The sequence below is a fragment of the Ornithorhynchus anatinus genome, chromosome 21, assembly GCF_004115215.2.
Source record: "Ornithorhynchus anatinus isolate Pmale09 chromosome 21, mOrnAna1.pri.v4, whole genome shotgun sequence".
NCBI lineage: Eukaryota > Metazoa > Chordata > Mammalia > Monotremata > Ornithorhynchidae > Ornithorhynchus > Ornithorhynchus anatinus.
Window position 1 is genome coordinate 3,344,797 of NC_041748.1, and position 16,825 is coordinate 3,361,621.

The following is a 16,825-nucleotide window of genomic DNA, read 5'->3' on the forward strand; positions in this document are numbered from 1 at the left end:
CAAGTAGCAGCAATGATTTCCTGACTTCAAGAGACCTTCTCCCGTGGATACATTTCTCCAGAGGTTCCCTTAACCCTCCAAAAGAGAAGGAACCAACTCAGAGCCCCCAAGTGCTACACTGCTGCTGAATTTTATTTTCCAAGCACTTAGTACAGTGCTCTTCACACAGTGAGTGCTCAATAAATACGATTGAATGGATGAATGAATGTGTGGTCAGCTCAGACCTCAGGAAGCAGAGTGGCCTAGTGGGAAGAGCACGGGCCTGGGAGCCAGACGACCAGCGTTCTAATCCTCAATCCACAACTTGCCTGCCGTGTGACCCTGGGCAAGTCACTTCACTTTTCTGTGCCTCAGTGACCTCAACAGCAAAATGGGGATTCAATACCTGCTCTCCCTCAGGCTGCGTGCCCCATGTAGGACAGGGACTGTGATCAATCTGATTATCTTGAACCTCCCTCAGCACTTAAAACAGTATTTAACACATAGTAAGCTGTTAAATAACCAAAATCAAGTGCCTTCTGCCTTCCTCTTCCTTCCTCAACTTCAGTTCTAGGTGTCAAAATGGTCAAACTCCAGTAAACCTCAAATTCTGGGTTCAATACTGCAGTTCAGATCAACCAATCGATAGTACGTGGGTGTTTACGCTGTGCCAAGCACTGTACTAAGCACTTGGAAGAATAAGAGAGTCATTAAACTTGATCCCTGCCCTAGGGGAGTTTACAGTCTAGCAGGGGAAATAGTCACTAAAATAAATTACAGGTAAGGGAAAGCAATGAAATTCAAAGATACATTCCTAAGTGCTATTGGGGGGAGTATCACTGGAAATAATAGTTATGGCATTTGTTAAGTGATTACTATGTGCCAGGAGCTGTACTAAGTGCTGTACTTAGGCCCCTAGAGAGTGGGTGATATGAAAGTGTTGAAGTGGTAATAGGGGATGAAGTCATGAGGATTCATCAGGGAAGGCCTCCTGGTGAAAGTGTGATTTTAGAAGGGCCTTGAAGATGGGGAGAGCAACGACCTGCAGCGGGGCCTAGTGGATAAGAGAACGGGCCTGGAAGTCAGAAGGACCTAGACTCTGATCCCAACTCTGCCACTTGTCTGCTGTGCGACCTTGGGCAAGTCATTTCATTTCTCTGGGTCACAGTTACCTAATCTGTACAGTGGGATGAAGACTCAGACCCATGTGGGACAGCGACTGTGTCCAACCCGATTTGCCTGTATCCACCCCAGAGCTTAGCACTGTGCCTGGTACACAGTAAGTGCTTTAACATCACATTTATTATTATTACTGTTATGTAAAGAGGGAGGGAGTTCTAGGCAGGAGGAAAAATAGCAAGGGAGATAAGAATGAGGCACAGAGAGTAGATTGGCTTGAGAGGAGTGAAATGGGCACACTAGGTTGCTTTAGGAAAGGAACCGAGATACGTGATGAGGGGAGAGCTGATTGAGTGCCTTGGAGCTCTTTTTAAAATCATTATTATATGTGTTTAAAATGCTTACTACGTAGTCAAGCACTCTTCTAAGCGCTGGAGTAGATACGAGTAAAATCACAGTCCCTGTCCCACATGGGGCTCACGATGATCAAGAGTTTCAACAGTTTCAAAAGCACCATTGGTAAAAGCATATACCCTTGAAGGTGTAAGACCCTGATTAATGTAGAAACTACCAAACTTTCACAGAATCTGGTTTGTTTCCAGTCTAATGAGACTATAAAATCTTGCACCTCTAGATGTTGATGTCTGTGATTTCCTTTTTCCCCCAAAAATGCCTGTGAGCTTTTTTCTGTAACTCAAAAGTTTTAGCATTACGTCAGGGCCATGAAGCTGCATTCTACTATGCCTAGAGAATACAAATTTCACATCTAGAAGGTAAAGAAATTTCAAGCTAATCTTGATGCATCAAAATACTGACTCCTTTCCACTCCCCTCTCTACTCCTGGACTTGGGAGAGGGGAAGGGGGGAGATAAACCAATAACTGATCAATCTTGAACCCTGAGGTGGGAGTGCAGGTTGAACAAGAACATGTAAACACATCCTCCACCCGCTGACAACTTGGCAAAGAGAATTCAGTTAACCTTGGTTCACTAAAATACTGACTCCTTTCTAATTCCCTGCTCTACTCCTGGACTTTGGGAGGGAGACATAAACCAATTACTGATCAGTCTTGCACCCTGGCACAGGAGTGCAGGTTGAATTAGAACTCGTAGATTCAATCTAGACTCTAGCTGACAATTTGGTGAAGATAATTCAGTTCAACAGTGGTATTTATTGAGCACTTACTGTGTGCAGAGCACTGTACTACGCACTTGGGAGAGTACGATACTACAGAATTAGCAGACACATTCCCTGCGAGCTTAGAATCCAGTTAACCTTGGGGCGTTAAAATATTATCTCCTTTCCAATTCCCTGCTCTACTTCTGAACCTGGGGGGGGGGGGGGGCAGGGAGAAGGAGGAGGGAAAGTAAAATCAATTACTAATCATTTGCCCCCTGGGTTGGAAGTACAGGTTGAACTAGAACTTGGTAAGGAAAATTCAGTTATCTCTTTAATTCAGTTAAAGAGAAGCAGTGTAGCCTAATGAATAGAACATGGGCCTGAGAGTCAGAAGGACCTTGGATCTAATCCTGACTCTGCTGCTTGTCTGCTGTGTGACCTCAGACAAGTCACTTCACTTCTCTGTACCTTAGTTACCTCATCTGTAAAATGGGGTTTAAGACCGTGAATGCGGAACAGGGATTGTGTTTAATCCAATTTGCTTGTATCTACCCCGGCACTTAGAACAGCGCCTGGCACATAGTAAGCACTTTACAAATACCATAAAATAAATTCTGACTCCTTTCCCTGCTCTACTCCTTTCATTAATTCATTTAATCGCATTTATTGAGCGCTTACTGTGTTCAGAGCACTATACTAAGCGCTCAGAAAGTACAATTCAGCAACAGGGACAATCCCTACCCGACTTGCGTGGCAGGAAGGATGGTGGTGCCGTCTACAGTGATGGGAAAGTCAAGGGGAGGACGGGGTTTGGGTGGGAAGGTAAGGAGCTCTGTTTTAGACAAGTTAAGTTTGAGGTGTCAGCGGGACATCCAGGTAGAGCTGTCCTGAAGGCAGGAGGAAATGTCAGGGTGCTGAACTTTGGGTGCGGAGGGAGGAAGACAAACAAAATTACTGGTTAGTTTTGCACACTGAGATGGGACTGCAGCCTGCACTAGAACTCAGAGATGCCTCCTAGACCCAAGCCGACAACTAAGACACCAGGAAACCCTTCACTGAGCTAATCTTCGCATGACACTTTTGTGGAGTTTCTCAAAATGAGGTGGAGAAGCTGTGGCAGACATTGAAAGTGATTCTGAGAGGAGCGGGGGTGGAAGGAAAAAAAAAATGAAATGAAATTACATTAAAAGAAAGAAGAGCAGAAGGTGAGGCCAGATGCTGAGGGGAGCAGAAAAAATGTTCCCTGCAATTCAATCCAAGGATATTGCAGGAAAAAAACATGTGACGCCAGTGTAATCTGAAGGACAGATCATCGATAGTATTTACTGAGCACTTACTATGTGCAAAGCACTGCATCAGTAGCTTGCGAGAGTACCATACAACAGAATTGGCAATCACATCCTCTGCCCACAACGAGCTTACCGTTTAGAATGATAGCACATAAGGTGAAGAACCAAGATAAACTAAGTGAGAAGCAGAAATGGGGTCAACGCTGGAAGTTTCTTGCATAGAATTTGGAGCAAGGGCCATGGGGAGTTTTTCAGTGTGAGGGTGGAGATGAGAAATCTGGTGAAAATAACCCATCCACAAACCCATTTCATGGAAATTTTAATGGACTCAAACAGTCTTGAAGAGGGGAGAAGGCAAAAGTCAAAACTCACCCTTTTCGGGAAGAGACTGTGCATCAAAGAGCACAGCATAACTGCTATAATAATCATCATCATCATCACTGTCACATTTTTTAGATGCTTACTATTCATTCAATCATGTTTACTGAGTGCTTACTGTGTGCAGAGCACTGTACTAGGTGCTTGGAAAGTACCGTTCGGCAACAGATGGAGACAATCCCTCCCCAACAATAGGCTCACAGTCTTTGTGTTGTACTAAGCGCTGGGGCAAGATACAAGCAAATCAGTGGATACAGTCCCTGTCCCACATGGGGCTCACATTCTTAATCCTCATTTTAAAGAGGAGGTAACTGAGGCACAGAGAAGTTAAGTGACTTGCCCAAATCAATCAGTCAGATTTGAGCACTTACAGAGCACTGTACTAAGCGCAGTATAACATAGCAGATAAATCCCTGCCCACAACAAGCTTACTGCTCAAGATCCCCCAGCAGATGAGTGGCAGAGCCAGGAGTAGAAGCCAGGTCCTTCTGACTCCCAGGCCCGGGGTCTATCCGTTAGGCAACATTGCTGACCCTTTTCAGTGCCCTAAATGGCCACGGTCTGACTGCTACTATGCTTGAGGCCATTAGCAAGTCTCAAATCCTTCACCCTTCTAGACTGTGAGCCCGCTGTGGGCAGGGATTGTCTCTGTACATAATCAGCACTCAATAAACACGACTGAATGAATGAAATCCTCTTTGTTGCTCCGGGTCTCCAGAAGGGGTTACCTGTACTGTGATGATGGGCCCTCCATTTTGATAGAGTAACGGCTTCATCTTGGGCAAAAGGACACCCATCCACTTCTCCACAGCGGCGATGTAATCTGAGAGAGGAAGAATAATAGCTTGGTTGATGAGGAGCTTCCAGAACATCCCCTCCACTGTGGAAGACTCCACAAATGCAAATGTATTCAAATACCCCTTTTCAAATAATGTCGTGAGTCCGATATTTATAAGAAGTCTGATATGCAGGCTGTGAGGCTAGGAAGTAGATTGTAAAAAAAAATGCCTCGTGATACAAATAACTATAATATTAATATAAAAAATAGTGGTGTTTATTAAGCTCTTACAATGCCCCAAGCACAGCCTACCGGAAATAGCTTGGAAATAGAATCCACATCTAATTCCCCCTGGCGCATCCCTTCTCAGCCTTTAGTAAAGTGCTGTATGAACAGAAAGCGCTTCGTAAATACCATTCCTTTTTCTACAATACCATCAGTACAGACTCAGTCCCTGTCCCGCATGGGGTTCACGGACTAAGGGGGAGAGAAGAGAAAGTATTATAAAAAAGGCAGTTTCAAGGAAGACTGAAGGACAGGACGAGACCAAAAACCTACTTCACATAATATTTTGTGACAAAATTCACTTGGACGGATGGTGCAGTTGCTTAAAGTGGATTCTTTCCCCCTATGGTATTTGTTAAGTGCTTACTATGTGCCAGGCATTGTACTAAGCACTGGGGCAGCAACATGATAATCAGAGTCCCTGCCCCACTTGGCGCTCACAGCCTAAGTAGGAGGGAGAACAAGTATTCTATTCCCATTTGAAGACATAGAACCTGAGGCCCAGAGAAGTGACTTGCCCAAGGTCATACAGTAGATAAGTGGCAGAGTTGGGATTAGAACCCAGGTCCTCCAGCTCCCAAGCCCATGCTCTTTCCATTAGGCCATGCTGTTTCAACTACCATCTGTGTTATATTTTCTTCATTCAAAGTTCTCTGTTCACAGTAAGCACTCAATAAATAGGACTGATTGATGGATGACTCTTTGACTATTCCTTTCTTTTGTGGGATTTAGAAACATCTCTCTACCTGGTCCACACAGAGCATTTAGAATTCACCCTCTGAACTCCCAAAGGCCAGAAGAAATGTTAGAGCTATGCTCTTCTCTCTGAAGGAATCCGAAATTGCTGCAAACCTCTGATATTAAAGCAACTAGATTTTTGAACGATCTACTGACCTTACCTGGATCAGAAGAGCGGAGAACTATCGTTTCTTTCTCTAACAGCCAAGCAGGTAGGCCCCCCTAAGGTAGAAAAAAGAGAATTGTTTTCATTTACTCTTTACAATAACAATAGAAACCACTATCTCATAGCCAGGCTTTTAACACAGATGGGAATCCACTGCCACTAAATTCTGATCCAGTGAACTTGTTTTAACCCAAGTCTGATGTTCTGTGCTGCTCTTACTTGTTCTTTCATTCATCCTCCCTCCCATCCACACAGCACATATGTGTATCCCTGCATAGATCTGTAATTTATTTATTTATTTATATTAATGTCTGTCTCCCCCTCTAGACTGTGAGCTCTTTGTGGGCAGGAAAGCATCTGTTTGTTGTTATATTGTACTCTCCCAAGCACTTAGTACAGTGTTTTGCACACAGTAAGTTCTCAATAAATACGATTGAATGAATGAATGTTATGAGGTTATAAGAATGCAGAGGAAACTTTGGCCAAGAAAGTGAAGAGGAGGGTCAGTTGGAAACTCTTGGGACAATTTAACAAATTATTTTAAAATTAATAAGAATTGTTAAGTAGTTACTACTAAGGTAGCTACAGGCACAATGGGCTGGACACAGCCCCTGTCCCACAGAAACCTCACAGTCTTAATCCCCATTTTACAGATGAGGTAACTGAGGCCCAGAGAAGTGAAATGACTTGCCCAGGGTCACACAGTAGACAGGTGGCAGAGCCGGGATTAGAACCTGGGTCCTTCTGACTCCCAGACCCGTGCTCTACCCATTAGACAACACTGCTTTTCCAGTCCCACAGGGGGATCACTGTCTAAGTAAGAGGGAGTACACATATTGAATCCATTCACTCCCTTGATTCTATTTATTGCTATTGTTCTTGTCTGTCCCTCTCCCCCGATTAGACTGTGCGCCCGTCAAAGGTCAGGGACCGTCTCTATCTGTTACCGATTTGTATATTCCAAGCGCTTAGTACAGTGCTCTGCACATAGTAAGTGCTCAGTAAATACTATTGAATGAATGAATGAATTTTGCCGATGAGAGTACTGAGGCCCAGAGAAGTTAAGTGGCTTGCCCAAGACCACACAGCAGGTAGGTGGCAGAGCCGGAAAATCCATATTAAACATAGCAATACTGAAATGTGTGGTTCTCTGACAAAGACCACTTATATAAAGGGCAGCTGCATCCCGACGTTAGCCGCATCCCGGCTGTTCCATCTAGTCGCTGAAAAATATCTCTATGAAATCCCGCAGGAGCGGAGGTCAGTTTAATCCACCTCCTACCCCTTGTTCTCGTCTAGTAGTGCTGATCAATCAATAAATCAATGTATTTATTGAGTGCTTACTATATGCAGAGCACTGTTCTAAGCGTGTGGGAGAGTACGGTACAGCAGAATTAGCAGAAATATTCTGATCCAAGTGCTGATGAGTTGGGAGTCCCTGGGTTAGACTTTTGACCCTCAGGACCCGCCCCAAACCAGGTCCAAAAAGAGACCCAGGAGTTTCCTGTTAGGAGGGGACTCTGGACATCATGACATCACTAAATCAGGATGTCCTGCATACCCAGTTCTCATATTCAAAAGGGAATGGTCCCCTCAGGTTTTAGGCACCCAGGTAAAACCCTTAATGAAGAATACAGTTAGAGTAAAAGATTAGCAAAGCAGGGGGCTTACTGGATAGAGCAGGGGCCTGGGAGCCAGAAGGAGCTGGGTTCTAATCCCCCTCTGCCACTTATCTGCTCTGTGACCTTGGGCAAGTCACTTCTCTACGCCTCAATTACTTCATCTGTAAAATGAGGATTAAGACTGTGAGCCCCAAGTGGGACAGGGACTCTGTCCAACCTGATTTGCTTGTACCTATTCCTGCACTTAGAACAGTGCTTGGAACACAGTAAGTGCTTTACAAATACCTAAAAAAAAAATCATATTTATTGAGCATTTACTGTGGGCAGGGCACTTTACCAAGTGTTTGGGAGAAAGTACACTATAACATGCTTAGTACATATGTTCCCTGTCCAAAACGAGCCTACAGTCTAGAGAGGAGGACAGACATTAATATAAATTTTAAAATTACAGATAAGTACATAAGTACCGATTAGACTGTAAGCCCGTCAAAGGGCAGGGGCTGTCTCTGTTACCGATTTGTACATTCCAAGCACTTAGTACAGTGCTCTGCACATAGTAAGTGCTCAATAAATACTATTGAATGAATAAGTGTTGTGGGACTGAGGGAGGGTTGAATAAAGGGTGCAAAATCCAAGTGTGAGGGTGATACAGAAGGGAGTGGAAGAAGACAAAATGAGAGCCTAGGCAGGGAAGGCTTCTTGGAGGAGATATGCCTTCAGTAAGGCTTTGAAGGCGGGGAAAGTAATTGTCTTTTGGATATGGAGAGAGAGGGCACTCCGGGCCAGAGGCAGGAGATGGGCGAGAGGTCCTCCACAATGAAATTCTTTGCAGGGCTCAGGCCTCCGCCCTTCCTTGCAATACACTCTGTCAGTCAATTGTATTTATTGAGCGCTTACCATGTGCAGATAACTATAATAAGCGCTTGGGAGAGTACAGTATAACAGACACATCCACTTCCCACAACAAGCTTACAGTCCAGAGGGTCCCCCCTATACCTCCGGGGGAAAGGTTTCCAAAAATCCCTAGTTGTCTCTGGTCTCTGATGAGGGAGAGAAAACTCTGGATATCCCTATAAAGAACCACCAGCCAAGATCCCACTGAAGCTACTTTGCCCACAGTTGGCATTAGACCCATCTGAAGGGAGGCAACTCCTGACTGGGCAGAGACCACCGAGATGAGTGAAGGCAGGGCTTCGCCAACCCAACCCACCCTCAGATCCCATCCACGCTGAGCGGCCGGGGTCTGGATCAACCGTGGTCTTTCCTAAACCACGGCAAGCCTACAGATAGCCTCGAACTAATTCGCCTGCCTAAATTAGGATGCAGGGTCAGGCTACCTAATAACAGTAATAGAGCTGTATCTGATATGTTTATCATGCATCTCCCCAGTGCTTGGCACATACTAAGTGTTTAACATGCAACAACAAGAATGATAATAACAATAATAATAATAGAGAAGCAGCTCCTGTGGATAGAGCATGGGTCTGTGAGTCAGAAAGAGCTAGGTTCTAATCCTGACTCCGCCACTTGTCTGCTGGGTGACCTCACGCAAGTCACTTCTCTGGACCTCAGTTACCTCATTTTTAAATGGGGATTAAGACTGTGAGCCCCATGTGGGATATAGACTGTGTGCAATCTGATTACGCTGAATTTATGCCAGCACTTAGTACAGTGCCTGGCACATAATAAGCACTTATCAGATACTATTAAAAAAAAATAACAATCATAATACCCCTCAAATGGGGTACTTCCTGGGCGTTCATTAAAGATAACCACTAAAATTAGATGAAGTCACAAGAAGCCTTGGGAGTAGAGATGCAGGTGTGTGGATATTATCATGGGATTTGTTAACTATTTACTATGTGTCAAACACTGGGGAGATCCACGGCGATTATAGCAAACACAGCACCAGGTGGGGCTTATATTCTAAGGAGGAGGGAGAACAGATATTTACTCTCCATTCTGCAGATGGGGAAACTGCGGCACAGCAGTTAAGTGACCTGCCCAAAGTCACACAGCAGGTAAGGGGCGGTGTCAAATTTAGAACTCAGGTCCTCTGACCTCCCCCAAGGCCTATGCTCTTTTCATCAGGCCATGGTTGCCTAACTTTAAATGTCCTTTTCATGATCTCCCAGTTTCCTGCCCCTACCTAATGAACCGGCACCAACTAAGGAGACGCCACGTTTCCCCCCTTCAGAAGTTTGAGCTTTAATAAAACCCCACATCATAATATTCCCGATCCACACAAGATTCAACGCCCGATTCCACGACGGAGGGCAGGAGGCAAGCGCTTAGTACAGTGCTCCGCACACAGGAAGCGCTCAATAAATACGACTGAATGATTGAACGAAGGCACGCTGACTCACCATGTCCCACTCTCCACAGATGTAAGGGCCGGCCCTCAGGATGACCAACAGCCCCGTCTCATTGGCAAGCCGCAGGAAATACTCTACATCGCGATCCTCTGCGAACTGGTACTGCCCAGGGACAGGCTCGTGGAAATTCCAAGGCACGTATCTGCCAGGAAAGAACACAGTCTCCTCCAGCTAGTGCGAAGCAAAGGAGAGATGACACCCCGTGCTTGCTATTCCATTTATTCAACACATTTATTGAGAGTTTCCTGTGTGTAGAGCACCATATTAAGCGCTTTGGAGAGTACGTCAATAAGCAGACATTCCCTGCCCACAATGAGCTTATGGTCTAGAGGTGGGGAGACAGTCATTAACACAAATAAATACAATAAATTACAAATGGGTGAGTCCTAATGAAGGGATTGGGGATGGCTGAGATGGGGTGATTCACCAAGAATTAATTTCTCTTATGGAGTACTTCCTGGGTGCCCATTAATTTTTTTTTAATGGTATTTGTTAAGCACTTTACTGTTTGCCAGATGCTGTACTAAGCACTGGGGTAGATACAAGCTAATCAGGTTGGACACAGTCCATGTCCCACATGAGCCTCACAGTCTTAATCCCATTCATTCATTCAATCATATTTACTGAGCTCTTACTCTATACAGAGCACTCTACCAAGTGCTTGGGACTCTGAACATTTGATTTCTTCCTTTCACCTTCCTATGGGGCAAATACCAACAGGCCATGCTGTTTTCACTTCTTATCCACGCCTCATCAACCTCGACTTCTCACCCGCTTTACAATCTCACATCTCCTGCTGCACCTGGACATATCCACGGACAGTGTCATGGCAAAAGCTGATCTCGGTAAACTATTTCTCCTAATTTCCATCACAGTCGACACCACCAGCCTCCTCCCTGTCCCGGCAGCTCATAACCTCAGTGTCAACTTTAACTTCTCTGTCTTTCACCTGACAAAATGTGTCTACCAACTCTATGTAGTACTCGCCCAAGCACTTGGTACAGTGTTCTGATCAGTAAGCGCTCAACAAAATCAAATAATGGTACTTACTGAGTGCTTGCTATGTGCAGAACACTGTACTAAGTGGTTGGAAGAGTACAACAGAATTAGCAGAAACGTTCCCTGCCCATAAAAAGAACCACTGATCTAGTCCATTTCCATTTCCAAGTCCTGCTAGCTTTTCCTCCACAATAATTCCCTGATCTGCCTCTTTGACCATCACCCTGGATCAAGCCCTCATCGCTTCATCGCTGGATTACGGCATCAGCCTCCTCTCTGGGTGTTTCGACCTCTAACCTGCACTTAGATCTGTGACTTTTGAACATATGACATTCGACCTCTAACCTGCACTTAGATCTGTGACTTTTGAACATATGACATTCGCACTTCCATCCATAATCTTTAAATTACATATTATAAATTACTTATTTTTTCATATTAATATGTCTGCCCCCTCTAGTCTGTAAACTCATTCTGGGCAGGGAACATGTCTGCTAATTCTGTGGTACTGTATTCTCCCAAGTGCTTAGTACAGTGCTCGGCACATAGCTTTAAAGATTGATAGCCTCTTCCACCTTTCCTACACACAGCTGTTTGGATCGACTTCCAGATCTCATCATTCCCCTTTTAAGAAACCTCCAACTCTTTTTTCTGCATTAAATTCCTCACCGTTGCCTTCAAGCTTCTTCACCCTCTGCCTCTTCCTCACCTGCATGCTCTCTTCTCCTACTGTCCTTCCCAAAGACTTACTATGCATATCATAAGCCTTTCCCCTTTCTAAGGATTTCCTCCCCGTCAAGCTTGCCATCCCACCCTCTGCATCCCCCAAAACCCTCTTTAAAGTCACCTCCTCCATTAGACATTCCCCAACTAATCTCTTCCTCTCTGGACTGTCTACTTGTTTCATTTTGCCGTATGTCTCCCCCTTTTAGACTGTGAGCCCATCGTTGGGCAGGGATTGTCTCTATCTGTTGCCGAACTGTACATTCCAAGCGCCTAGTACAGTGCCCTGCACACAGTAAGCCCTCAATAAATAAGATTAAATGAATAATCTCCTCTAGACCATAAGCTTTTTGTGAGCAGGTAACATCTACCAACTCTGATATAGTGTACTCTCCCCAGTGCTTAGTATAGTGCCCTGCACTCAGTAAGCACTCAATAAATATGATTGGTCACAGGAGTAGTACTCATATCTGTAACTGTCTACTTTTGTTATCATTCTATCTACACTCTTACTCTTGTTTCCACTGTACACTGCCGACGTATGCGAGCTTAGCTTCCCTCATTATACCGAAAAGTCCTTGAAGGCCAAGGACGGTTCCAGAGTGGACTGAACTGCAAACGTTATTAATAATAATAATGCTACTTGTTAAGCACTTATGTGCCAGGCACTGTTCTAAGCACTGGGGTAGATACAAGCTAATCGGGTTGAATACAGTCCCTGTCCCACAAGGGGCTCACAGTCTGAATCCCCATTTTATAGATGAGGGAACTGAGGCCAGAGAAATGAAGCGACTTGCCCAAGGTCACACAGCAGGCAAGTGGCAGAGCCGGGATTAGAACTCAGTTCCTTCTGACCCCCAGGCCTTCGCTCTACCCGTAAGACCATCCTGCTTTCCTACGATAATGAAAGCAAGAAAGAGGAGTGGAGACCTCCGTCATCTGATTAAAAAAATTAAAATCAAAAAATCAAAAATCAAAGCATCTTGCAGGGCATGTGGGAGGGGGCAGGTCCTGGAATCTGACTTAGCCCCACATATCGCAAACCAAATATTATCATCAAACAAACTTCTCAGGTCAGAAAAGGCGCCGAGGAGATGGTGTTACAGGTCATCTTTTACTCATTTCCAAGTTGCCTGGAATTGTTTCCCTCGTCCCTCGGCTTAGACCTTAGCCAGATTGAATACAGTACTAAACCCCGGGTGGTGATGAGGTCATTCAGATACCTGGTAATGCCAGCGACTCATCAGATCGAGTGGTTTCCCAACCTAAATCAGTCGGGGGAATCATCAACATTATAGCACTGCGGGGGTTTTCTTCCCTTATCTCCTAGAGGTTATCTGCTTTATCTATCATGAGGGCCTTAAGAAGCCAAAATGGATTCTTCCCATGTGCTCCCAGGTCTCCTGATTGTGAAGACACACAGTGCCCCAGGTTCTGGCTTCCCCACTGGGAAGGCTGAGAAAAATACCACAGATATCCTCTAAAACTTTCTCTGGACCAATAGGGTGTTGGTAATTCCACCACCATGAGAAACCTCAAAATGATCATCATCAGTACTTAAGCAAATACTGCATGCAGAGCTCAGTACTGGGTATTTAAATCTCATCTTTGGCTCTTTTTTAATTGTTGAGAGTTCAATCTAAATTGCTGTCACATGGCAGATGTTTTGAGGGCAGGCACTTTGCCTTAATTCTTTCTTTTATCAATCATATTTATTGCAACCTTACTATGGGCAGAGCATTGATCTAAGGGTCTAGGAGAGAAGGGTAGAACAAGAGGAGGTAGACACGTTCCCCCGGTAGTGTGCTCTTCAAGTAGTGGGTGCTCCATAGATAGAGGTGATGATGATCACCAAGATCATCTCTGCTGTTCGGCTCTTGCTGAAATAAGCAGTGGGAACAAGGTCTTAGAATTTGGAAGAAGGATGGGAGGGATACATAAATCCTCCCTAAGAATCTGGACTCCAGGCTGTGAGCTTGTTGTGGGCAGGGAATTTGTCTGTTACGTTGCTATACCGTACTCTCCCAAGCGCTCAGTACAGTGCTTTGCACACAGTAAGTGCTCAATAAATACAAATGAATGATTCAGTGGATTATCCATCTGCTTTGACATGTGTATTCCAACTACAACCCAGCCCACACACTTCGCTCCTCCAACGCTAACCTTCTCCCTGTACCTCAATCTGGTTTCTCTCGCCACTGACCTCTCCCCCACATCCTGCCTCTGGCCTGGAAGGCCCAACCTCCTCATATCCATCAAACAATTATTCTCCCCAACTTCAAAGCCTTATTGAAGACCCATCTCCTCCAAAAGGCCTCCTCTGAATAAGCTCTCCTTTCCTCTTCTCTCTTTCCCTTCTGCATTGCCCAGATTTGCTCCCTTTATTCACCCTCCCTCCCAGCCCTATAACAACTACATACATATCTGTAATTTATTTATATCAGTGTCCGTCTCCTCCTCTAGGCCATAAACTCATTCTGGGCTGGGGATGTGTCATTTATATTGTACTCTCCCAAGCCTTTAATACAATGCTCTGCACACAGCAGGCACTCAATAAATACAACTGACTTAACTGAACAGCGAACTTCAGCAGTAGTCATTAGGAGATCAAACACTGGGTAGCTCCATTGAGAAATTATGATTTCCTCTTTAAAACCTGCCTTTCAATCCCAAATCAGAGATTATAATTCATGACAGAGCATGGCCTAATGGAAAGAGCATGGGCCTGTGAGTTAGAAGGACTGGGTTCTAATCCCGGCTCTGCTCCGTGCCTGCTGTGTGACCTTGGGTAAGTCACTTAACTTCCCTGGGCCTCAGTTCCCTCATTTATAAAATGGGGATTCGATATCTGTTCTCCTCCAGACTGTGAGCTCCATGTGGGACAGGACTGTAGCCCACCTTCGGTCTATCCCAGAGCTTAGAACAGTATGTGATAATAATAATAATAATGTTGGTATTTGTTAAGCGCTTACTATGTGCAGAGCACTGTTCTAAGCGCTGGGATAAGTGCTTAACAAATATAGTTATTATTATTAGAAGCAGCGTATTAGTAGAGGAAGGAGTCAGAGGACCTGGGTCTAATCCCAGGTCCACCATGTTCCTGCTGTGGCACCTTGGGCAAATCACTTAACTTCTCTGTGCTTCAGTTTCCTCACTAGCAAAATGGCGATTTAGTATCCATTCTGCCTCTCGCTTAGACTGTATGCCCCTTGCGGGACCTGATTATGTTGTATCTACCCCAGCGTTTAGTACGGTTTACTGTTGTATTGTACTCTTCCAAGTGCTTAGAACAGTGCTCTGCACACAGCAAGCGCTCAATAAATATGACTGACTGGCCGACTGACTCCAGCATTTGGCCCATAGTAAGTGCTTAATAAATACCACGATCATCATAAAGTGTGACTTTTCGACTTACGTTTGAATAGCATTAAGCCCCGCCAGCTTCATCTTCAGAAGACGATCCTTCCAATAGAAGCGGGGCACCCGTGAGTAGTGAACGCTCCCCGAGATGTAGCGAAATGGTTTCCCATCCTTGAGGAAGCAGTCTCTCTTGTAGTCGATGGCAAACGTCCGCTGGGGAGGGTTCTAAGTATCAACGAGACGGCTCCGCGTGAGTCAACGGTGTTAACGTGTCAAAGGCCGCAACCTCTCACGACCTTCTGGATCCCCTCTCCAGCCTGCTGATTTGCAGAACGTCGCCAGAGGCACCCCCCGCCAAACTTCCCAAGGTTTCCAGGGGAAGAGAGGGTGAGGAGGGGGACGAGAGAAGTTTAGCAAAGCGGAGAGATCTTTGGGAAAAGTCACAACACAGCTTTGTTACGATCTCACAGTTCCTGGAATCATCCGCTTCCCGCTCCCCCCTACACCGTGTCCTCCACTGGGGAGATAGCAGGAATGATCCAAAGGTTTTTCACCAGACCAACTCGACTCATAAGAGGAACCCGAAAATGCTCGAACCAGCACATGATGATGGTATTTGTTAAGCGCTTATTAAGTGTCAAGCACTGTTCTGAACACTGCGGTAGATATAACCTAGTCAGGTTGGACACAGTCCCATGTGGGGCTCACAGTCTTAATCCCCATTTTACAGATGAGGAAACAGAGGCATAGAGAAGTGAAGTGTCTTGCCCAAGGTCACCCAGCAGACAAGTGGAGGGGCTGGGATTAGAACCCATGACCTTCTGACTCCCAGGCCTGTGCTCTATTCACTATGCCATGCTGCTTAGAAGAGCATTCTCATCTGAGGTGAGAGATGTGGTGCCATCAACCTTCAGACTCTCAGAGACACTGTAACAGGGATTCATCTTCCCTCCTGCAAGGTTGAGGAAAGTAGACAAAAAAGCAGCATGACCTACTGGAAAGGGCACAGGCCCGGGAGTCAGAGGATCCTGGGTTCTAATCCCAGCTCTGCCACTAGTCTTCTGTGTGACCTCGGGCAAGCCACTTCACTTCTCTGGGCCTCAGTTCCCTCCTCTGTAAAATGGGGATGAAGACCGTGAGCCCCATGTGGGACAAGGACTGTGTCCAACCTGATTAGTTTGTATCTACCCCATCGTTTAGAACATTGCCTGGCACAGAGTAAGTGCTCAAAAATGCCATTTATAAAACCCAGTAGGTTCAAAGGTGAGGTTCAACAGATGGTTTGTTCAAATAGGATCTAAGCCTTCCGGCAGTCCAGAATTCTTAAGCATGGAGCGAGGGGGGACTTTGACGCTTTCAAAATAAATCAGGTTGGGTGGCCAAGGGATGATTCCAAAATATGCGTCCAAGTTAAAGTGTAATTTGTTTTTAGGAAAAGCAACTTTAGAAGGTGGGACTGACAGCCCTCACCCTTTGAAGTAGCCTTCGGGTCTTCCTCTAGTTCTGATGTTACCCTAGGATTTGGTGTCTCTGTCCTCTGACTGTCTCTCTCTCTCACACACACACACACACACGCTTTGCACACAGTAAGCGCCCAATAAATGCGATGGAATGAATGAACCCCCAAAGTGATCATTTCTGTGGATTTTGCCTCCACCCACAAACCAGTCCTCTCAGAGGAGAACAACAGTAGCATAACCCTTCTGCCCCCATGTGGGAAGAGATAGGCCTTCTCAGTTCATAAGTGTAATTATGGTGCCTTCTGGTGCTTAAATCCGAAAATGACAGCCCAGTGTGCTAGCTGGCTGCTATCAAGCTAAATTAAGAGGTCTTTTCTGACACTCTCCCCCTATCACCAAAGGGGTGAATCTGGATGCTATGCAATCTGGCACCGG

The 16,825-nt window shown here is 45.3% G+C and overlaps 1 protein-coding gene across 2 annotated transcripts in view; it reads right to left on the bottom strand.

Moving 5' to 3' along the window:
• Positions 1 to 16,825, bottom strand: part of GLB1 (galactosidase beta 1) — an 82,198-nt gene that overhangs the window by 52,077 nt on the left and 13,296 nt on the right. For both annotated transcript variants that reach the window (XM_029049527.2, XM_029049526.2), the window contains exons 2-5: positions 14,986 to 15,155; positions 9,840 to 9,990; positions 5,847 to 5,907; positions 4,613 to 4,707 (exon numbers count right to left, since the gene is read on the bottom strand). In XM_029049527.2, coding sequence (XP_028905360.1) covers positions 4,613 to 4,707; positions 5,847 to 5,907; positions 9,840 to 9,990; positions 14,986 to 15,155 — 477 coding nt within the window. The remainder of the gene's footprint in view (positions 1 to 4,612; positions 4,708 to 5,846; positions 5,908 to 9,839; positions 9,991 to 14,985; positions 15,156 to 16,825) is intronic.